This window comes from Orcinus orca, chromosome 6 (assembly GCF_937001465.1).
Source record: "Orcinus orca chromosome 6, mOrcOrc1.1, whole genome shotgun sequence".
In the NCBI taxonomy this organism is placed as follows: Eukaryota; Metazoa; Chordata; class Mammalia; order Artiodactyla; family Delphinidae; genus Orcinus; species Orcinus orca.
Window position 1 is genome coordinate 38,053,494 of NC_064564.1, and position 25,002 is coordinate 38,078,495.

General features: G+C 42.0%; 1 protein-coding gene across 12 annotated transcripts in view; it reads right to left on the bottom strand.

Moving 5' to 3' along the window:
* Positions 1–10,930, bottom strand: part of NTRK2 (neurotrophic receptor tyrosine kinase 2) — a 384,042-nt gene extending 373,112 nt beyond the window's left edge. For 2 of the 12 annotated variants that reach the window (XM_012538906.3, XM_033415863.2), the window contains exons 1-2: positions 9,256–9,385; positions 8,411–8,984 (exon numbers count right to left, since the gene is read on the bottom strand). In XM_012538906.3, coding sequence (XP_012394360.2) covers positions 8,411–8,622 — 212 coding nt within the window. In that variant the 5' untranslated portion in view covers positions 8,623–8,984; positions 9,256–9,385. The other 10 variants (XM_049711806.1, XM_012538905.3, XM_049711808.1 and 7 more) reach the window with 10 other exon arrangements.
* Between the last annotated feature and the right edge of the window lie 14,072 nt (positions 10,931–25,002).

Consider the following 25,002-nt stretch of genomic DNA (forward strand, 5'->3'; position numbering starts at 1 on the left):
GATTAGAGTTTAGAAGAACCCACCTTTTAAAGTGCACCATATTTCAGAGGTCAAAAACCAAAATTTTAATGTCTTTTGGTTTAAATGACGCTATTGTAGAACTGTTCAAAAATACTTCACTGAAATAAAATTTTTGTTTCTGTTGAGGACTGATCAAAGAGCACAGACACATGGGTTTCTGAGTAGCCAGGTCGGCTAACGGACTCGCTGCTATAAAGCTCACATATTTCACCCAGAGAAGACCTCCTGTCAGGTCCTCATCAAGAGAAATGCAGAATGATTAAAACAAATTTTTTAAAAGTCTGGGTGGGGATGTAATGTACAGCATGGTGACTATAATCAACAAGACCGTATTATATATTTGAAACTTGCTAAGAGAGTAGATCTTCAAAATTCTCATCACACGAAAACAATGTGCTAACTATGTGTGCTGATGGATGTTAACTAGATTTGCTGTGGTGATCATTTTGCAAAATATGCAAATATTGAATCATTATGTTGCATGCCTGAAACTAATGTAGTGTTGTAAGTCTATTATATCTCAATTTTTTTTAAGTCTGGATGGTTTAAGGAAGTAAATCCTAAATTGTTAGAAAAATTGTACAATTCAAGATAATTAAGTCTGAAAGGACCACATCTAGTAGAGTTTTATACGTATATGTATATATTCACAGACACATGGTACACACATAAATAGAATTCTGGTGGGGGGGGTGTCTGTCTGCCCAAGAAATTATTGGGATATGAAGATTACAGGAAAGGGTGGGGTACTAGATAGCAATAGGTCATTCTTTGCAGTAAAAAAGGGAACTGTAAATGATGTGTGATTATTAAAATTTTTACCCTATACTAGAAGATGCCATATTCCCAAGGACATACAAATCATTTATCTTTTAATAGTATAACAGGTTACAAAGGAGGAGATGATGGTAGAAGGGAAAAGACATGGATGAAGCCTCAGTCCACCTCCTTCCCACTGCCCTGCTGTTTAACTTGTGAACATTTGAATATCTACTCCTCCTAAAATTGCTTGTACTCTCAAGGCGAAATCTGGGCAGGTGGGGCTGAGCAGACAAAGCCCTAAGCCAGACGCTGGATAAAATTCTCTCCTGAATTATTCTCTGCTTGACCAGAGAGCCCTGGGCAAGCCAATCAACCTGACAGTCCCTCCGAGGCTGTCAGGACCTTCCCACCTACTTCAGAACTAAATAAGCAGATGTCTGTAAAGTGCTTTCCAGGCCCCTTGGGGAGAAGCCCTGCATGAAACCAGAGGTATTGTGTATGTCTCAGAAGTGTGCTCATAACTGGAAAAGCCTTAGTGCAGGCTGCGTACAGCATACAAAATGGTAGCAGAGTGAATTCTGAACGTGAGTCCATACCCCTTAAGCTTGTTCACTGGCTCAGCCATCAATCTTGGGGCAGTGAGAAGTCAGGGGAAAAGAGAAGGCTGGAAAGAATAGTACTCTCTGGCCACAGGGCTTTCATGGGAGCTAAGACAGACTTTGTACACAGGGCTGTGGGTTCCTCCACGTACATAACCACCCCTGACTGTGGCAAGGACTCCAGGGCAGCAGCCTCCATTCTGCTCTGTCTGCTCTGCCCTCCCTCCTATCCCAACCTACCAAGATGGTCCAGCAGGTGCAAGGTCAGCGTCCCTCACTGCAGCCAACTCATGAAGGCTTTTCTCTGTAGTCTGACTTTTGTGTATGCATTACTTACAGAAGAGGAAGACTTAAAATTAAAACAAACAAACACACTCACAGTAAAGTAAACAAAAAAACTGTATTTCTTCCCATGTAAAGATCAAGTCATTGCTTTGGGATCAGGAGCTCATGAACTTTTTAACTGCTTTGTCTCCAGTGGAGACGGGTTCACGTGGACTTAGCCAGACCAAGCTTGTCTGCACATCTCTGATGCTTCTCAGATGGTGAGCTGGAGTCAGGACCAGTCCAAGGACACAGAACGGAGGGGAGGCATCCTAAAGTGAGGACCTTGGCACTTCGGGATGCCAGGAGGAAGCTTCCAGGCCCCACGATGTCTTTAATGCACCGTGTCCTTAAAAGCGACTCTCTTCACTGCCCCTTGTTCATGCAGAGGAGGTTGGAGCAAAGCATTTCTAAGGCCCCCTTTTTCCCGTGATCCTGATTTTAAGTGACCCTGTGGCCTTGGTCTCATCAGCCCAGCACTAACATGCCACGAGTCTTCTGAGCAGCTCACATTTAAAAAGACATGGATGTACTCTGAAATAACCTACATGGGGAAAGAATCTTAAAAAAAAAGTGGATATATGTATAACAGATTCACTTTTCTGTACACCTGAAATTAACACAACATTGTAAATCAACTATATTCTAATAAAAATAATCAAAAATAAAATTTTTAACATATTTATTGGAGTATAATTGCTTTATCATGTTGTGTCAGTTTCTGCTTTATAACAAACTGAATCAGCTATATGTATACATATATGCCCATATCCCCTCCCTCTTGCGTCTCCCTCCCACCCTCCCTATACCACCCCTCTAGGTGGTCACAAAGCACCGAGCTGATCTCCCTGTGCTATGTGGCTGCTTCCCACTAGCTATCTATTTAACATTTGGTAGTATATATATGTCCGTGCTACTCTCTCACTTCACCCCAGCTTACAACTTCCCCCTCCCCGTGTCCTCAAGTCCATTCTTTACGTCTGCGTCTTTAAAAATAAAAATTTTTAAAAAGACATGGATGGCTTGGAGAATTCAGAGCAGACACTGAAAACACGCACATAGGACATGATGACACTAAAAGTCCTCAGATTCTCTCACTGCTGGGCTCTGAGCACACAGCACCACTATTACTTGATAGCTGATGTATAAACTGCACTTTCTCCTGAACGAAAGCTTTGCGGAGCTTCAGAATCAGAGCATGGAATCCAAAGCCCTAGGTTTACATCTGACAAGCTCAGGCCCAGAGACATTAAGGAGCTGTTTCAAGATCAGGTAACTCCTGACTCCAGCTTTCTGTAACATATGGGGTTCTTTGGAAATATGTAAGCTTAGTACCTATGCATTATTTTTCTTCCCAGTTTTAGAACAAACACATGCATTCATTCACTCCTTCATCTCTGAGATGAATATTTATGACTTCCCAGTCCTTTGGACAGCCCAGAGAGCAAAGTGAGTGGTGAGAAGGCATCCTGATTATGTGGGATCTGGACACGGGGAGGGGGAAGGGTAAGCTGGGATGAAGTGAGAGAGTGGCATGGACATATATACACTACCAAATGTAAAATAGGTAGCTAGTGGGAAGCAGCCACATAGCACAGGGAGGTCAGCTCGGTGCTTTGTGACCACCTAGAGGGGTGGGATAGGGAGGGTGGGAGGGAGATGCAAGAGGGAGGAGATATGGGGATATACGTATATGTATAGCTGATTCACTTTGTTATACAGCAGAAACTAACACACTGTGGTAAAGCAATTATACTCCAATAAAGATGTTAAAAAATAAAAATAAAGAAATCAAATATGGAGCTAAAATTATCAGGCCACGGCAGAGCTCAGATCTCTGCCACCTGGGTAGTGAGATTTGTGTTTTAAAGACTTAGACCAAATAGATTATGACAATGATCAATCAACTATTAATAACGCAAGGCTCAGGTTTTTTTCTATCTCTTTCTTTCTCTCACACACATCAAACAAGAAAAACATCACCCTGTCTAAATAACCACTCCCCCAAATCACCCAATTGATTTGTAAACACTAAGAAGAACCAAAACTTGGTATAGCTCTAAGGAGCAGCAGGTTCAATGCCACATTCTATCCCACAGCTTTTGAACCTATAAGAAGGTCTCTAGAAAAGTGGTAAAGTTAGTTGGAGGGATAATGTCAGGGTATGATATTCAGTAATGGCTTGATAATGTTTCTCTTCCTAACAGGCAAGATGAGCAATGAGTTAAAACAGGAGGCACTTGCTTGGTACCAAAGGTTAAAATAAAAAAAAAAAGGGAAAGGAAAGAAGGAAGCAAGGGAGAAAAAAGAAAGAAAGAAAGAAAGAACGAGAGAGAGAGAGAGAAAGAGAGAGAAAGAAAGAGAAAGAAAGAAAAGAAGAAAAAGAAACCTAAAACAGAAAAAGAAAAGAAATTCAATTCCCTTTCCCCAGCTAAATAAAAACTCTAGGTTTTATAGCCCTATGACCTAGAGATAGTCAAAGAAATCATACAGAATGTTCCTGAGGAGAAAGAGACCTCAACTCTCAGCTGCTCAGCCAACTTTTCGGCTTAGAAAATGTCTTTACAAGGGAATATTGAAAAAACACAAACAGAGGTTTATGGGATAGAAACACTGAAAGATCTTAAACAGAACTAAACACAGTGCTGGAGAGCTATGACCACATCATCTCAACTTCCCATTACTTGCTTCTAATAGCATATAACCCAGGCTCTTCTCTTAACTCTAGTGCTCCGAATTCCCATAAGGAAATATCACTTTTCGGAGAAGAAAAAAAAATCAAACACATTTTCCCTTATAGTCGATGAGAGGTGATGGAAAGGGGGAGGTGGAAGAAAGTAGGGTCAGAAGGTCAGGGGATCTCTCAGTTGTTTTACCCAATGTAATAAAAACCTCCTCGATGTAGAGATAGAAGATATGAAACTAAGAAGATTTCAAATGGTTGTGCTGAGCTGAATTCTGTAAATACCTTCACCAGGAAGACAACATGCTTTCAACTCCAGCTTGCAAGTTGTATTGAATAATGAATGATGTAAATAAGACCACCTTATTTATTAATAAGTCCAGTGTGGCTTATGCAACCACACTCAAAACTTAGTCTGTGGTTCTTAAATGCATGTAAAGCACAATTCAAGGTTCTAGAAGCCCCAATGGAGGGGCTGAGAAGTAATATCAGAGTAATAAAATCTGATGCCTTTCACTGAATCCTTATAATGGATCCAGAATTTTTTTTAGTACAATTAATTGCCATGAAAAAGCTTACTAAGGTGAGAGAGCCAAAATCAATGGGTTAATGACATAACATTACAGCTGCTTAACCAAGCCAACAATAAATTGCATACAGAGGCTCTGGCAGCAGAAGCTACAAATTCTATTTATGTTGTCCTAAGAGGAAAAATATTAGACTGGTCTCCAAATATTAATCCAAAATCAGCAAATGTCACCAAGGAAAATTAGAAATAAAAGGTCAGTGCTGGTCTTCATAAAATATGGGCAATATAAAAATGCCCTTTCACAACCATGTGAATATACTTAACACTTCTGATACGGCAGACTTTATGTCATGTGTTTCTGACCACGATTTTTACAAATCCATGACCTATTTTATATTTCAACCATACCTTTTACCACTAGGTGAGACAGAACTTGTCCTTTGCAAAGCATTTTGCCACATTCTGAGACTTAAAGGTCTGGTTACATAACTCCAACCACAGACTTTACTCTTGAATCCCATTTATATGTGACAATAGTATTGTTCGTAAATTTAACTTAGCACTGTTTTGGTGTAACCATCTCCAAATAACAGAAGCTGGCACATACTGGCAGTGTGATGTTAGGCAGCTGTGATGTGTATCTATAGACAGAAGTAGATCTAGACAGGGGTCACGTTAGTGGGTAAAGAGTATGAGACAGATACTGTGAAGGGGAGATTTTTAATAAAATAGGTTCAAACAGTGACTGAAAATGAAACGTCAATGTGGCTTAAAATATGCATATAGAATCAAAAAACAAAATCCTCTCCCTTAATTAGTCTATACGTATATTTGTAAAATGTTCTACCAGGGGCTCTCTCTGCACCTTAAAAGGCACAATGGTTGTGCTTTCCCCCCAAGATATAGATATTAAAAGATTTACTATTTTTAAATGATAGGGTAAACTGTTGTTTCAGCAAGTTCTAATCATGGTTTATTTAGTTACATTGGTCCTAGTTTTAAAAGATAGAAACATATAATTTCAGCTAAACTCCATTAAACTAGAACTTTAAAACAGGTTATTTTAGGAATACCATTGGGTCTAATAACAAAGTTAAAAAAAAAAAGTGTAATTTGGTTTCAACTGCAGCTGGTATCCACTGGCCGAGAATTTAAAAGCTGTTTAAGCAAATATTAATATGTAAGAAAGACAGCACAGATGGTGTCATATAAGGATGAGAGTGAAACAAGCCCTACCACTGATGTCACTTTGATATCAAAGCAGCAAAATTCAAAATAATTATACAAAGTGCTTTCCAAACAAAGATTTCAATACATTCTACAGACAAAGACACTGGGACACAAACTGCCCAGGCTCAAATAAAGCTGAGGGGATGAGCAGACAAAAGTACTTTTTCTCAGAGTTCACCCCTATCAGCCTGACTCATGTTTCTAACCTAATTCTCCATCATGAACACTTAGCCTACACACCTCTCCGTTCTATCAGTCTCAGTGGATTTTCAAATCAAAAGAAGAAAATGAGTAGAAATTAGGAGTTATGATTAGCCATTATTAAATGAATAACTGTGACAAATGCTTTGGTAAATGTAAAAAAAAAAAAATTAAGCCTGAAAATAGGAACCTGCCATCAGATAAAAAAGCAACAAGAATTGTGAGAACTAATACATGAAAGCTCTACTCAAGTCTGTTAATTTCATATATATCAGGCAGCTAAGACCACTAAGGCGTCGTAAAGTAATATTTTTGAAATTTAAAGAGAGTTTTATTTTTCCTCCAATTATGGCCTTAAAAAGTACTAAAATGAAAAAAAATAAGCCCTAGTTTTCCTCCTTCATTACGTATCTATCACCTAATACAGAATTTATAAACAATCACAAAAGAAAACAACATCGAACTGTATACAGACACTCCCCATGGCCTCAGAATAGTCTAAAGAGCTCTGAATTCCATATGGCTTCCTCCATCTGACTACTGACACCCCATCTCATGAAAAAGACACAGATCCTGACAGAGGGCCACGGACACTTTGACCAGCCTGGCACGCTTCCACCAGCCCAAGCCAGGGCCAGCACAGTCGGGGCCCTACCCACCCTTCCTCTCCAGCCCTGCCTCTGCCCTCCTTGCCAAAACGATTGCCATCTGAGCATCCCAGAGCCAGCCTGACAGTTGGCTGCTCCCGGCACATCTCAGCACTGCTGCGCCGGCACGTTTCTGCTCTGTTCTGTTGTCATTGCCTTCTGCCTGAGGCTTCTAACAGGAGCATCACCAGCAGAACAAACAACAGAGAGTGGGAAGGTCTCTTACTTACATTAAAAAACAGGTTGTCTCGGTCAACTACGTTGGCACAACCAGGGTGGGAGTTATCCGTGGGGGGGAGGAAATGCATGCGCACTCGCCAACCGGAAGGCCACAGCCCAAGCCCTACTTTCAGGGCTGCCTATCGTGGTGTCAAACAGCCTCAAGAAAACCAGGAGAAACTTGGCCTTATAAGCCTCTATATGGATGAATAAAATCTCATGTCAATGAAACACATAAAATGGCAAAGTCCCTGGGAGGTGGGGGGGGGGCAGGGAATCTCTAATAGAGGGGACAGGGGCATGCTGGAGAAAGGACTGGTGAATTCCTACTTGGTAATGGATTTGTCACAAGGCATCAGAATAGGAGGACAGAAATACATAATTCTGCTTCTCCATTCGACCAGGACAAGCTCAAGCATTTCCAGGGACCTAGGGGTCCCAGGCTAAAAGTAGCATTCATCAGATTATTACACACTGCTTTATCATCCAACTTCGTCCTGGGGAACTATTCAATGGGCGATTAAGATTTATAATCCAAATGGTCTCAAAATTATATCTCTGGGAAGTCAAGTCCAAATTAAATCAGACCAGGCTTTTAGGCTTCCAACGATCACATTTTCTCTTTTGAGCCAGTGCATTTCAACTCTCAGAACTTCTCCTCTTACAGATCATTTTCAAGGCCATCTCTGGATGCAATCTCCTAAGCAAAATCTGATATATAAAATGAAAAGGGAAATTGGTGAACTCCAAACCTCAAAGAACGAAGCTAAGTGGGGGGACTCTAACTTCCTTCAACAGATTTTTCTAAAGTTAATTATTTTAACCTCCTTTCTCATAAATATGACTGGAACTTCTCCTAACACAATATACACAGAGCACCTTATGAAACAAAAATATCCAAAACTAAGTTATTGCATATGGAAAGCCTAAAGTACACCCAGCAGGGCTTTGAAATATAAAGTGCATAGGAATATAATATAGTAGACATTTGGAACATTTTAAATTGTCACACTTCTCGTGTCAGCAGCCCCAAGGCAGTGAAACAGGTAACTGACAGATGGTCCAGCCCTGCACCTCTCACCTCTGACTTCTCCCCAGACTTGAAACAACACTCATGCCCAGGACGGACCCGCCTGGCCAGCCCCGGCCCTAGAGGCCAGGAGAGGAGGAAGGAGGGAAAGCACCAGCAACTCACATTTCGGTGATGTTCTCGGGGTCTGCACTGGTAGACTCCAGCCTCGGAAATGCCACGATGCCAGGAAAAGGGTCGCTGCACCAGATCCGAGAGGTGCTGCATTTGCAGGATGTGGGACAGGCAAGAGCGGCCCTCCAGAAGCCCACGATCAGCCAGCAGAAGCCCCAGAGCTGCGCCATGGCGGGCCCATGCCACCTCGTCCAGGACGACATTCCTAGCCACCAGTGCCAGCCCGAGTCAGACTGAGTACGTGTCCCTGCGCGGCACCGGTCGGTCTCCCCTGCCGGTGCTGGGTGGCCTTTGCCCCGCTCGCCGCTGTCTCCTCTTGGTGCTCGTCTCAGGGGTGCAGAGCCGAGCGTGTCCGGGGCTGAGCGTGTCCTGGCGGACGGCACCGTTCACAGTGGCAGGGGCATCCCGGGCCTCCTCACAGGGGGCGCTACCGCCGCTCGGGGCTCCGCCGCGGCCGCCGCTGCATGGCCCAGCGAGCCGAGCACCGGCCCGCGGCGCTCCCGGGACGCTCTGGGGCGCAGGCTCCTGGCTAGACTCGCGCTGAGATCCGGGACGCACCTCGGGGCTGAGGACAAACAGACACGCGTAAGACTGAGCTGAAGACCCCATACACCACGAATTGGGGTACTCTCCCTCCGCGCTCGCGTCACCCCCACCCCGAGCCCCGCCGGGGACTGTGGATGCATGAGTGCCCAGCTCCGGCCCCAGGAATAAACTGGCTCCTCGATGGCACTGACGCCGCGGGGCCTCCGGTGTGCTCACTCTTTCCCTGAGCCTGAGGTTGAGGGAGGGGAAATAGGGCAAGGGTCCCCGCGACAGGATTCCATGACACGGACCAGGGGGAGGACCCTTTAAAGGGAGACGCGGAGACTGCCAGGGACGATGGTTCCGCGACGGGGCTCCCGAATGATGCTGCAGAATCCGCCACGGCCCCTGGGCGCAGGGGGCGCGGGCAGGTGGCGCGGCGCGTCCCACCTGGGGAGCCGCCGCGGCCGCCCCAGCGGGGGACAGTGAGGGCCGAGACGACGGAGGGCACTGTCCGCGCTGCTCACCCGGGCTCTGGCACCTACCGCCCGCCGGCGGCGCCTGGGTCCAGGCTCCTCCTGCCGCTGGGCACGGAGCTCGGAGAGCGCGAGCGAAGGAGCGAGCGAGGCTCCTGCTCCAACCCAATTCCGGGAACCGCCGCCGCCGCCGCCGCCGCCGCCGCCTCTGCTACTGCTGGTGAAGTGACGTGAGGGCTGACGCAGAGCAGGGGCAGAAACTCCAGAAAATTAGTCTGAAATCCAAAAACACACACGCTCATACACACACAAACCCATAACACCCTCCAGACAAAAGCAACAGGGAGAGGAGGGGAATCTGGGGGCGAGCAGAGAGGAGGGAAGCATCGGTGCCACTGGCCAGAAGCAGACAGCAGCAGCATGTGGGAGTTCACACACGCGCACACCCGCACACAGCCCGGCCGTATAGACGCGCGCGCCTGTGTGTGCTTGTGTGTGCGTGCATTTAGATCCAGGTACCTCTGAGATGAACCGTTGCTCCGCTCTGACGCCTCCCAGTCCCTACACACCACGGTCTCTTCTAATAACGCAGAAGAGGCCGTCTCCTTTTTTGAAATGGAAACCGGTCTCGGTTCAGCTCTGAAAAATGCGCTGATTCTTATTATAGGAATCCTCCCTCCCTTCTCCCTCCAGGCTGCATTCTCCTTTCCCATCCTGCCTAAAAGGGAGGACGAGCTATCCTAAAAATAAATAAATATTGTAAACACCAAAACGTGTCCAGCATTGGTAACCAAGGATAACCGCCCCCATTCCGGGCCATCTATTTGGGGATCGGTGTTTTTGGAGGGTCTTCCTGTTTGTGCTTTGGCAGAGGAAGGGGAGTCTCCAAACGCAACTCTAGCTCTCTAAGTGGGTCTTTTTCCTGCTGTTTTCTGGCATCACACGCCCGGGAAACAGAGACATGTGAGGGAAAGGGAGCGCGCCTGACGCGTATTGGGTTCCCTAAATGCGCGGCAGCAACCCTGGCCTGTCCGATGTGTGGCGCCGCGTCATTTTTTCTCATCCTTCAACCTGTCAGGATGAAGCCATTCCCAGATCTTAGCTTCATTCCCCGCGATGCCCACCCCCACGCGGGGCACCCAGAGCCCTTGCTCCCCTGCCGTACCTTGCGCCTTTTCGTGTGTGCGCGGGTGTGCGCGAACGCGTGCCCTGCGCCCGCGCTGCCCGGAGCACGTCATACATCCAGCTACTGAGAAGCCCGGCGCGGGCAGAGCCTCGGGATCTCACTAGGGACAAATGAGGCGATCCGGGAGGGTCGGGTGACAAACCGTAACTGCTCTGCGGGTGCAGTTAAATGATGGCTGCGGGGCATTCGCAAGCCTTGTCTGAGAATCCGTCTTCCCATTTGCGGCTCGGAGAGTCTGTTTTTCCGCAGTCATTTAAAAGGGAACTGGGAAAATGCACCGCAGTGCCTCACACTTCCGAGGGCTCTGGTGCCCCCGCGCGGGAAGAGAGCTCCCGGCACGCTTGGGAGCACCAACCCACTGCCGCGGCCGCGCCGGGCACTGCGCGGGAGGCGCGCTCTGGCTCCTGATGCGCAACCGGCGGCGCCCGACGCGTGCGCGCCCCTGCCCGACTCGAGCTCGGCTATCCAGTCCTCGCCTAGCTTCCGCCCCGGGAAAAGGCGGGCTGCCCTCCGCGCGAAAAAGGGCGACGGGATGGGATCTCATCCAAAAGATAAGAACGGTCACCAATCTGTCCGAAGATGCTTGGGGTGGGAAGGATCGAGAACCCCGAACGTCAAAGTGAATGCTCAGATCTCGGCAACGCCTTAAATATTACAAGGGAACTGAGAGCATTTAGTGGGGCTTTTCGTACAGACCCTGGGCGCTGAGTGTAAGCGGGAATCCTTGCGCAGCATCCAAAAATCTCGTTGCAGGGCGGGAGGACAAGGCCAGTAGGCCTTCCTCTCTCCATCATCACTCGGCTGTGACACGCATTGGATGCTGAATGGCCAGACTGAAGTTCATTTCTAGCTCGGCCCGTGCTGGGTGAGGATGTGCCAAAGTAGGGAAGCCAAGGGCAAAAATGTCTTGGTCCAGGTCATACAATAACACTCCTCCTCCTGCCTTGCCGATGTCCTTAATGGAGCTGCCCCTGCGGAACACCTGGGGGAAGAGTGTATACAGAAATAGCCACATCTCTCTCACACCTCCACTCTCATCCCATTTTTCCCAGAAATGGCCCATTTGCACCCTAGTGGCTGCAAACTGTCAGTGCAACATCCAAAGGACAGTTTTAGAGTGGTGCGCAGACCGGAAGACTCCAATTATGCTGGGATAGCTTTAGAATGTGTATTATAATAGATATATAATACTATTATATTTAGATTCTAAATATGCCCCCACTGAATTTCTCTCACTTAAAATTAAAACTGGCGGCCTCACTTCTAATCACCCTTCCCTTCCTGCCCTGTTTCTTCTATAGTACTTACCATCTTTTAACAGATCATTTACTTATTATATTTACTAGTTATTGTATCTCTCCCAGTAGAATGTAAACTGCATGAAAGCAAGGATCTTTATTTTTTCATTAACACATCTCAAGGATGTAGTGGGTATTAAAATATATGTGTGTGTTTAATGAAATAAACTGAAGTTGAGATTCCTCAAATAGGCCATCCACATTCTCACTTTCTTTGTTTTTCTTTTCTTTTCTTTTTTAAAAAATATTTATTTGTTTATTTGTCTGCGTCGGGTCTTAGTTGGCACCTGCCAGATCTTCATTGCTGCATGCAATGAAGCAAGCTCTTCCTTGCAGCTCGCTGGGCTGCTCTCTGGTTGTGGCACGTGGGCTTAGTTGCCCCAGGACATGTGGGATCTTAGTTCCCTGACCAGGGATGGAGCCCGCGTCGGGGAACTAAGAAGGCAGATTCTTAACCCCTGGACCACTAGGGAAGTCCCCACATTCTCACTTTCTTAACCTCTAACCCTGCAAGTCTACCTGAATGATTATCCCTGGACACCTTCCTTCCTGTCTCCACAATCTTCCCTGCGCTGTGAAAACTCACAGCATTTCTTGAAGCCTGACTTTCTGCCTTCTCTAGTGGCCAGGTATGTTCTGGCACTAGGTCAGGGAAGGCTTCCCTCTGGTTAAGGCTGGTACCTCAACATTTTCATGCACAGTGCCTGAAACACACTGGGCAATCGGTAACTGTTTCTCAACCCATAGAATTATGAATCTATCTCAGTTTAAGACCTACAAGGTATTTCACAGAGATATCACGGATTCTCAGACCATGGCTTTGTAGGTGATAGTGAACATTTTTCAGGTGGACAAAATAAAACAGAGATAATTTTCCCTAGATCATATGAACTCTTCAAGGCAGAGATGGAGACTAAGTATTGCAGACTCTTGCCTGTACTGGACCATGATGTACCTAGAACAATGTTTCTCAAACTATTTTCACCATGGCCTACAGAAAGAAATGCCTTTTATATCACAATCCAAGGCACACATACACATATGCACTAAACAAAACTTATTTTCTCTTAATGCATAGAATACAATGATATTTTGTTTTCTATTTTATACGATTTCATTTTCTAATGCTTGTAATAACACAATAAATTGATTTTAACATTCAATACTGGGTTATTAAAACAGAAACAGAAATACTGCCAGTTTCTGCTTCTGACTAAGATGGAGTAATAGGGAACATTTAACCTCCCAGTCAAACCAACAACACACTGAACAAAACACCTGAAACAACAATTTTCAGGACAGTGGACACAAGACAATGAAGGCTGTGGCTCAGGGTGAGGGAACCCAGGCAGAGTCCAACTCCCTGAGTTAACGAGATATAGCTGAGAGTCCAGGGAAATCAAGGAGGGCAGAGTTCACAAGGACAGAGTAGCATGGAAGAGAGTGATGTAGTGAGAGAGCACCCCAGAGGTCTGCAGAGGGTCCCTCTTAAATATTCAGCAAAGTACTGATTAGCACATGCAGGTAATGAAACTACCTGAGGGCAGGGGAAGAAAAGATAAAAGGGAACAGGGTCAAAGAAACATTCAGAAGGGAAACTGAAAATACCACATATCAGAATTTGTGCTCAATAAAGCTGGAAAAAAAGGCAGAAGTTAAACAAATTTTTAGAAAAAGAATTTGTGGGATGCCACTAAAGCATCTTCAGGTATTTAGGAGGAATTCTATAGCACTAAATACCCAAAAAGAAGAAAGGTTTCTAACAAATGACCTCAATTTCCACCTTAAGAAACCACAAAAAGGAGAACAAATTAAACACAAAGTAAACAGGAGAGAGGAATGGAAAACAATGCAATAAAACAAAAAACAGAAAAACAAGAGAGAAAAGCTATGAAACCAAAAGCTGATTCTTTGAGAAGATGAGTAAAATTGATAAACCTCTAGCCAGACTGACCAGAAATGAAAGAGAGAAGACACAAATTATCAATAACAGGAATGAAAGAAATGACAACACTGGAGAGTCTATGGATATTAAAGGAATAATAAGAAAATATTGTGAATAACGCTATGCAGATAAAGCTGGCAATTTAAATGGAATGAGAGATAAAAGCTAACAAAGCTCACTATAGAAGCAATAGGTTACCTGAATAGTCCTGTATCTATTTCAGAAGTTAAATTTATAATTTAAAATCTTCCTATAAGAAAACTCCAGGCCCAGATGGCTTCACTGGTGAATTCCACAAAATAATTAAGGAAAAATAAGACCAGAAAATGAATAGTACCAAAATATACCAGGAAAATGAAGAGGAAGGAACACTTTCCAACTCATTCCGTGAGCCCAGAATTGCCTTGATACCAAAATCAGACAAAGACATTACAGGAAAAGAAAACAACAAAGCAATATCCCTCATGAATATAACTGCTAAAATTCTAAACAAAATTTCATCAAATTGAATCCAGCAAAACACCATACATCCAAAAACATCATGATCAAGCAAATGAATTTTAGTTTAATATTTAAAAATCAATCAATGAAATTTACCATATTTGCAGACTAAAAAGCTAAAATTATATCACCATTTCAAAAGACACAGAAAAAGTATTTGACCAAGTCCAACATCTATTCCTGAAAACTCTTGGCAAACTAGAAATAAAAGGTAATATCCTCAATTGATAAATAGAATCTACAAAAGAACTCTACAGCTAACATAATGCTTAAAGTGGAAGACAGAATGCTCTTTCCCAAATATCAAGAAGGAGACAAGGATATCCACTTTCACCATTTCTATTCAACATTCTGCTAGAGATTCTAGTGGGTGCAATAAGTCAAGAAATATAAATAAAAAACATCCATATTGGAAAAGAAGAATAGAACTACCTTTATAAACAAACGACATGATCTCCTACATAGAAAATCCAATAGAATCTACAAAAAAAGCTATTCATGTTAATAAGTGAATTATCAAGTTGGCAGGATACAAGTTAAATGTTTACAAATTAATTGTATCACATACTAGCAACAAAAAAATAAGGAATTAATTTTTTTAAATAATACTAATTACAACAGTATAAAATATAAAATACTTAGAAATAAAGCACAATATATAAAAGGAAAAATGGATAAATTGGATTTTATAAAAATTAATAATTTCTGCTCTTCAAAACATGCTTTTAAGAGAATGAAAATAAAAGCCCAAAACTGGGAGACATATTTGCAAATCATATATCTAATAAAGGGCTTGTGGAGAGTTTATAAAGAACTCTCAAAACTTAATAGTAATAAACAATTTTAAAAGTGTGCAAATAATTTCAACCTACACTTTACCAAAGAAGGTATACAGGTGGCAAATAAGCACATGAGAAGATGCTCAACATCATTAGTCATTGGGGAAATGCAAATTAAAATTACAATGAGATACCTACATCTCATTGTAATTTTAGAATGGCTAAAATTAAAAAGACTCACCACATCAAGTGTTGGCGAGAATATGGAGCAACTGGAACTCTCATACACTGCTGGTAGGAGAGTAAAATGACACAACCACTTTGGAAAAGTAGAACAGTTTCTTAAAAATTGAAGCATACACCTACCATGTGACCCAGCCATTCCACTTTTATGAATTTACCGAGGAGATATGTCCACACAGCAATTTAACATGAGTATTCATGCAGCTTTTTTTGTATAGCCAAAAACTGAAACAATTCAAATATTCATCAATAGGTAAATGGATAAACAAATTGTGGCATATCCATACAATGAAATGCCACTCAACAATGAAAAGCAATCAACTATTGATACCTGCAACCATATGGATGAATCTCAGAATAATTATGCTAAGTGAAAGAAACCAGACAAAATGAGTATACCCAGTATGATCCCATTTTTATAAATCTATAGAAAATGTAAACTATCATGACATAAAACAAATCAGAGATTGCTAGCGAGGTGCAAGGAGTGGGCAGGGAAGAGCCCGAAGGAGAAATGAAATAAGGACACAAGGAAGTTTAGAGGATGATGAATGTATTCATTATCTTTATTGTGGTGATGGTTTCAATATTATCAAATTGTATGTTTAAATATGTTTAGTTTATTATACTTCAATTATACCTCTGTAAAGCTATAACATGCTAAAGTACTTTAACTATGATCTTAAAACTGCATAAAAATATTTAATAAAAATTTGGGAAAAAAAAAAAGCAAGAAAGAAACACTGTCCTAGATCCTCTATCATCAGCTTCTTGTTCCCATTGAAATGCTATTAGCACCTCCAATTTAAGGAAGCAATTACAAAGTCTGGAAACTTTTTAATAAACTCAGATTCAGTGATGTTCTAATTTTAGAGGGACCTACAATGTAATAGTTTTCACATTTTGAAAAATGTTTGCAGAAACCATCACTCAAAAGATAGTGGCTCACACCTAGAAGAGCCCAAATGGCCATTAACAGTAGAGAAACTCAGTAAATTACAATGCTTCCATTTTTTTAACATTACACACCTAATTAAAATGAGTTAAAACTATATGCATTGACCTGGAGGCTTGTCCATAGTATATTAAGTGAATAAGGCAAGTCACATGGTAATATATAGTCTGACCCTACAAAGAAAGCCGATGATGTGTTTTGTGGGTGTGTGCATATGGAGAAAGGCAGAGAATTACTGACACCAAATGTAACATTGGTAACCTAGAAAGATCAGAGAGGCTGTTTGAAGGAAGAGGAGGACAGATCAGAAAACCTGTGAAACGTTTCTTTGGCATTAGTAACCTCCTTACCCATCACATGCCTTTTGTTTTTTTCACCTTTTCCTCTTTTTGCTGCCTCTTTTCCCCTCAGATCCAGTGTTATCCTATTTCTAGAGTCCCTCCCTTTGGTGGAAAGAACTGAATCTAAAGCATGTTTACAACCTAAATAATGTTCACCACTGGATGTTTCACTTTCCCGGGAATATCTGTATGTTAGTAGAGGACACTGGGGAGAAGACATAATCCAAAGGAATTTCAGGTACCACAGCATCCATAAATGGGAAGTGTTTGGGGATGTAGCACCTTCAACACTGGAGCCAGAGGCTGATATTCATGACTAGCTCCACTCTCCCTCTCACCCCAATCCCCTCTTTTGCTGTTCAGAAAGTTTCCAAACTGTTTTCAACCTCACACCCTCCAGCTCTGAGTTAGGGTCTCACATTTTCCCATCTCTCCCCACATAGTTGGTGAACTCCACGCTGCCCTGTCACCCTGAACCATAGCCACACCCATGATCTCATCCCACTTCCTTCCTTCCCTGTGTCCAAACCTTCCACTTTTAACTCTTAGTCATACACTTAACACATGCTAAGTCAACAGACTTATGGAGATTTTATGAACACCTAAAGGTAAGAGCATATGGAGAATATTTGACAGAGCTCCAGGAAATTGAAGTCACGGATAACTGGGTGACCCTGAAATATAAGTTTGAACCATCAGTCTGACTAGGTCTCATGGTAAACTCTAAGTTGTTTTCCTAGTCTATGTCAATAGTCCTGTATCAATACCCATACCTGCCCCTGTGTTGTCCTATTTGATCAAGAGCTATCTTATCACACCATCAAAGAACTCTGTTTTTTACAAAGGAGTTTACTTATTCCTCAATAAACAGTTATGGTATGTCTTTTCTGTGCCACCCAGCCTAGATTTATTAGGGCAGTCAAGTTCCTGGCTCCAATTCAACTGGCAATTACAATCCATGCAAAGAACAGTGTTTAGAGCCATAAAACCCTTAAAGGTAAAAAGGTACAAGCATTCAATTATAACAGACCTCTACAGATACTTAACTAAAAGTTCCTCTAACTGAAGTAGCAACCCATTAATAAGTCAACTTAGTGGGTTGTGACGAGGACATTTCTAATGAAATAGACTAGGCTATACTAGAATACAAAACATCAAGGTATATCACACAGGTATATCACACAAGCTCTCTTTCATTATGCGGTGCACTGGATTGTGTTATGAAGGCATTTCTTACTGTGATTCACAAACAAGTTTGAGATCCACTGGCAAAGTACAATGTCTCAGTCATTTGCAGAAATCCTCTCTACAAGGGGATACAATTCTAAGTCGGCCTGAACACTTCCAGCAACCCTCCCTTATCAGCACGTTAGTAATAAGAACTTTACAGATTATATTAAAGTTAGTCATTAAATTGTCACCATCTCTTTGAGGGAAGTAATTCTCTTATTTGTCATGGTAACCTTGACATCTAACAGAATACCTTGAATGGAGCTCAATATATGTTGGTCGAATTAAAGTTAATCCCATTTTGCACACCTCTGATTACTAGAAAGTTCCATTTTTATGGAAGTCTGTATCTGCATCCCTAATAATTCTCATCCATTGCTCCTTAGTTTTAACCTCTTAGCTGCAAAAGAAAAAACGATGAAACCCTTTCTCCATGTCACACCCCTTTCAGTATTCAAATGTAGTGTTCATGTCCTTTTTAAACATCTCCAGGTTCTTTATCCATTTCTTATTACCTGTTTCCAAAGGTTTCAACATCATGGTTGTGATCTTCAACGTCCATAGTTTATGACCAATATCCTTCTAGACCCATGCTGTCCAATATGGTAGCCAGTAGCCTGAGTGGCTGAGTACTTGAAATGCGGCCAGTCCAAAATGAAATGTGCTGTAAGTGTAAAATACACACTTAAGAGTAAAGATTTAGTTAAAAAAAAAAGAAAAAGAAAAAAAAACAAAGAAAGAAAGAAAAGAAGGAAAAATATCTCAAAAAATTTTATATTGATTGATTTTATATTGAAATAATATTTTGAATTTATTAGGTTACATAAAATATATCAATACATCTTTTATCTGTTTCTTTTTACTCTTTTGGTGTGGAAAATTTTATTTACTTTTGTTTTTAAGTTATCAACTCAACATTTATCCTTTCTAAAAACCCCATTGCTGTTATCTTTGAATCAATGACCCAGATCATTGAGTTTTTTTGAGGCTTACAAAATCTCGAATCTTCCATCCAACAACCCCATTGTTCTTTCTATATTTTTTCACCTGCAGTTTTAATATATATGCTTTTCATGCATCCATTTAAATCACTGATAAAAATTATTCAACATGACAGGTCCAGACATTCAAGTAGAGACATTATGTAGGCTGACATTCATTCCTTAACTAGTTAATTCATCTTTACATTGAGTGTGTCTATTTAACCAGCTAAGAATTCACCAAACTGAATTCCATCTGATGTCTCCCTTGACCCTTGGCCTGAGCCACCTATGTGCCACACACTCAACTGCATAAAGACCAAGCTAGTATTGCCCACTAGTCTACTACTAGTTCTTTGTTTGGGGGAAGAGGGTGTTGTTGTTTTGTTTGTGGTATGGGGGTTTTTTCTTTTTCTTTTTTTTCAATCCCCTTGAACTCATCTCTCATGCCAACTCCAGATCTGTCCTCATTCTAACCTGATGTCAAACAAGTACTCATATGGCTTTGTGACCTATACCCCCATTTCTTCCTTTGGTCCCTTTTCATCCTTATACCCTGTTTCTCCAATATTAAAATATCAGCTTCTTCAAATGAATTTGTCTTGACTGCCCTTTCAGTCCTTGTGGCACTGGGTTGTCTTGGATAGTAATTCCTCCTTCATAGCTTAGGCTTGTGAAACCCAGCTACGGCACCTGGCCAGTTTTACAATCATTCCCCTTCCCCTGATGTGGAAAGACACATTTCTTCAAGAGAAGAAGAGTAAAGTAGACAAGGGAGGATTGGTCTGAGAAACAGAATGAACAGTAATTTAGGTACATTCTGGAACCCACTTTTGGTCCTTTTTGGATAACTGAGGTGTTTTCTATTCTTTTCTTCAATGTACCATCTCTCCCCAAGTATTACCATCTGTTGTTCCTTGATGACATAAATAAGCCCAGTAATGACCTTTATCATCTTTGCAGCTGTTTAAAATGTTACATTAAAAAATGTTATATCTCTTTCAGGTCTCACTTAGCTAAGATGTCAAATTCTTGTTAACCATATTACCTCTACCATTTCCAATGTACAGATCCTTTTTCTCACCAGAGAACACAGAATAAGAGGTGAATAATACTGTGTTGTTTCTATGATCTGTCTCACCATCCACCCCAGCTCTGAGCTTGTCTCTTCATTCTTCCTCTTCGTACTCTAAGCCTGGTTCCAATAGCTCTATTTTGTTGCTCTCTGTATTTTTTTACAACCTTAACGCATTCTGGGCTTCAAGTCCTTCTGCTACTGTTCTCACAGGTTTGTGAAGCTCTACTGTGTTCAAAAATTGGCTGTACACCTCACCTTCCAACTTGTTTCACACCAAAACCCACAGCCTAGTTACCTAAGGTCTCATTTCTTCCTCATGGGGATCATTCATGCCTATGTGGTCAGAATTTTATATTTTAGAGCTTCCCTTCTCTCTCAAATTAATATTCTCTTATGGAGTCAGCTAGTCGAAGAATTTTATCTCTTTTTCCTCAGAAAAAGAAAAGAAAAGAAAAAAGTATTCTCTGAAGTCTAGGATACATAACAGTCTTCTCAACAGCCCATACTTAGCCAGTATGATCTCTAGTGCTGCAACCAGGGCAATCTTGTGGGTTTCCATGGGCTTGTCATGAGTGACCTTCCCTCCCCATCCACTGAGTCCTAGGAACCCCTATAATAACCAAGCAACATTTCCTCAGGACCAGGACAATGGTATTATCCATGACTGAAGTGGAAGCATCCTAACAGAAAAGAGGAACAACGGGGCAGAATCAGGCTGAAGCAGGGTTGTCTGACACTCCTTTCCAATTAGAGATGCTCTTTGAGAGGCTCAAACTTTGTGCTGTGCTTTGTCTTAATGAGAGGCCCCTCATTCCCGTGCCCATGTCTTCTCTTCCAAAGTTGTAATTTCAACTAACAGAGATGGGAAACACCTGTGTTGGAAGCTTATATCCCTAAGGTTTTCCATTTCTGTAATAGGTAGGGTGGAAGTTAACCTGCTTTGATAAAGAGACCCCTGAATACAGTAGCTCAAACAAGTAGGAAATTTCTTTCTTTCTCATGTCACAGTTCAGAAAGAATGCACATTCCAAGAAGGATTCATGTACCTGTTCCATGGGCTTATCCACGGACTCAGACTCCTTCTATCTTGTTCCTCGGTCATTTTCCCAGGGCGTGTCCTCACATACTGATTCACCAGCCTGTAAGAAGGAAAGAGGACAAGAAATGGAGGGCAAATAACTTCCTTCTGAGGAAATGATGTGGAAGTTGTACATCACTTCCACTTACATTTCTCTGGTAAGAACTTAGCCCAGTGGCCATTCTTTTACTGCAAAAGAGGTTGGGAAATATAGCCATTTAACTGCATCTGACCAAATGTTCTGAGAAATTTGAAGCAGAGGGTTCTATTACTCAGGAGAAGAAAAGCAGAATGGACACTGGAGACCAATTAACAGCATTTACCTTCATTTCCTAAACAGAACTTCAGTAAGATATTGTCTAGATTTTTCCTGACTACATAATCTTTAACTTAAAGCAGAATTAAATGGATAACTTGAACTTCAGGTGACACCTTGACACATTCCCTTTCAGTCCCTGAAGAAAAACCATCTTTCTACCACATTGCTCCCTCAAGTCAGCTCTAAAAGTCAGCATTTTACACAGGACTTCTTAATAAATATAAGCATAATACTGTGAGTGGCAAGCACTACTGTCTTAATTTTCATTTCTGAGGATAGCTCTAAATATTGACCATTATTCTAAAAAAAAAAAAAATCTATAGGGAAAATAACTTGTTTGTGTCTGTTCTTTCCAGTAGCTTTAACTAAAGGTTTTTCTCCTTATCAAAAAAACAAAAAAGAGTGAGCTGACATAGAAGAAGTCTATCCACAGCGTCTCACAATATTCTCATCTTTGCTATAGAAATCATTAGGCTTGAGTTTTGTTTCTCAACTACGCCACTTAGTAGTTTGCGTGGTGCTCTTGGGAAAATAATTTACCTATCCTAAGCCTCAAGTTTACCTGTCTGTAAAATGAGTATGGCAGTTTGGAAGCTGGACTGTGGATTCTTTGACACCACTCCTGCTGAGAAGTAGACTCCATAGCCCCTCCCCTGAATCTGGGCAGGCTTGTGACTGCCTCAACTAATATAAAGTAGGAAAGGAATCCCTATGTGATTTCTGAGGCTAGGTAACCAAAGGAGATGCAACTTCTGCTTCTTGCTATATAAGACGTGTTCTTGGAATTCCGAATCACCATGTAAGAAGCCCAACTACCCCGAGGCTACCGTGATGGAAAACATCTCTGTCGACAGTCCCAGCTACACTCAGCCTTCCAGACGTACCTAGACCCCATCCAGACCCCATTCATAAAATCATAAAATGAACCCTCTTGGACCCTCCAGACCAATCTGTCCACCAACTGAATACCACTGAGTGAATTATGTTGGTGCCACTAGGAACAGAAGAATTAGCTGACCCTGCCTGAATTCCTGCCCCACAGAACTGTGAAGCAGAGTAAAATGTTGTTGTTTTAAACTACTAAGTTTTGCGTAGTTTTGCTACACAGCAATGGATAGCCGAAATCATAAGGAAGTAGATACCCTCAATGGTCCCTTTCTGCACTGATACTCTAGGATTTTATGAGAAAGAAATGGAGGTATAGCTACCTTATTTTCACTGGGCACTAAATCTTCTCCATGTCTCTTATACTTCTCTTTGCAGATCCTTACCACTATTACATAATTAATTAATTAGCCGTCCATCTGTAAAGTAACTGGTCTCCAGCAAACAGATAATTTCTGTAATGATACAAACAATAATATTTGGTTTTTGCTTGTGAAAGTGATATTTCCTATAACCTGGAACTTTTGAAGGCACTCTGAGACTTCCTTACAACCAGCAACATCTACAAGCCAGTGGAGAGCTACCCACATCAGTTCTCATACCCTGACTTCGAGGGAGATATTTGGGAATGGTGGTTCCTTAGCCATCAGAACTTCGATTCTCTTAATTGACAGACACTGCTTAGCACTGGAAATATAAAGAGAAATAAGACATAATCTCTGTCTTCTAAGCACTTTTAGCCCTATAGGAAGATGTACAAAGTAGATCTTTTCAATTTACAAGATGTAAGACTGAAGGCATGTGCTGGGAGCTATAGGAAACAAAAGAGGAACAGAGATCTCCATCAGAGATGCAGCTAAGGTTTCAAGGAGGCAATGAAAAAATGACCCTTGAACTGAGTCTTAAAGGATGCACTTGAATTCTCCAGCAGAAATGACCAGGAGGATGATGTGAATAAGTGCAAGGAGGCCAGAAGCAGCATGGCCTGTGTGTGGAACTACGTGCTGCTTGAGTGGTGGTCACTGCCTACACCTTTCCTCTACTCTACTCACAAAATTAGCACCAACTGTCTATGCTGGCCTCTCGCCCCAAAACTAAACTCTAAGAAAACTTGGTGACTGCTTTCTTACCACTTCCTTTTGCTCTAATCAGAGTCTGCCCTATGACCGGTCTACCTTCAGCAAAGCAGCAGCATCTCTGAAGGGTGACTGGCAGTTCCTGCCAAGACCTGCATCGGACAGACCCTGAAACTTTTGTTCTTCTTCTTTCCTTCTACGGAAAGACCCTAGCCCTTGGCTTTATATGACCTTAGAACTATTCAATGCTGAGTCTGATGAATAGACACCCTTACAGACACAAAGTCCGTATCATAATTGCACTTCTGAAGTCATCCCAGAAAAAAAAAATCTGTAGAACAAAATCTACCTCTTCTTGAGAGTCTGTTTTTCACCTATGTGGTAAAAGGACTTTCATATTGACTGACCTCATGCCTTATAATTACCTCTTTTCTGTCAGAAGTCTTGGAGATTCTGCAAGGCCCTTTATAGAAACTGCAGCTTTTGCCTTTCCTCTATTGCCCTTTTAAAGTTTCAGTATACCTTCTCTACTGTTGGAAGACTTCTCCTGTGCACAGGGTAAGATTTCTTGTGGATTAAGAGAGAGGGTCCTGGAGATGGGAGATGCTCTCCTACCACCAGCTCTTCTTACCCTCACAAGTGAGCTGAGCAGAAGAGAAGATTCTGTCCCCAAAGGCTATTTCAATTTTTCAGGGTAGATAAAGCTACTTCTGGGTTTTCCGTACTCCAGGGTATTTCTAATGATCTTCACATAGTGTTATCAGATCCATAAAACACAACCCAAAAAAGCAATATTTTTTAACTTCAACTTGAAACATTCTGTCACTTGGTACTTTTAGATTAAGAGGGGACATCCTGAGAGCCATCCCCAGTAATCTTACGACCCCAAAGATGTTATCGACCACTGCCTTTTGTTGTTTCTACAGTGTCCTTTGAATTCTTTGTTCTCTAAATAACTGAAAAAGAATATTCAAAGAAAGATCACAAGATTATTTATGAAGCAAAAGGATGTGCAGTTTTAAATTCTCAACTTGCCTTTCTGCGCCTGTAACTCCACATTTAACAAACAAGGATAATGTTTTCGCACATCTCCTATCTCACAGGACTCTTGGATGAGTAATTAGATATTGTATTTGAGTGTCTGAAACTTTAACTCTGAAACTTTCTTTATGTGATGGATATCACCTCCAAAAGTGATGGTATTGCTTTTATTAATCTCATTTTGTAAGTGAAGAAAGTCATACAATGGAGGCATCACATTACTTCACTGAAAGTTACTGAGGGATTGAAAGTGTCGAGGTAGCCCACCCTTTGCAGGATGGAAGAAACAACAGTCATCAGAGAAGTTACCTCTGTGCCTCTAAGAGGGACTGCCCTGCAGATGGCCATCATGAGAAGTGGCAAGGCACAGAATGATCTCGCCTCATCCCAGCAGCAGCAGCCTGTCAGCTTCCTTTGCTTTGGGGGTTTTGACACGGTTCTGGGTTGGCTGTAAGGACTGGGCTACCATACCACCTGGGCTATCTTGGGTGTCTCATTAGAGAATGTCAAAGAGCTTCTTGCTAAGTTAGCCTTTCTTCCTTGTTCATCTTTTCATCCTGGGATATGATTTTCTTTGCAGAAAAGAGGGTGCCCCAGAGTAGTTAGTTTCCTCCTTCATTTTGGATTTCAGTGGCTACAGGAGAAAA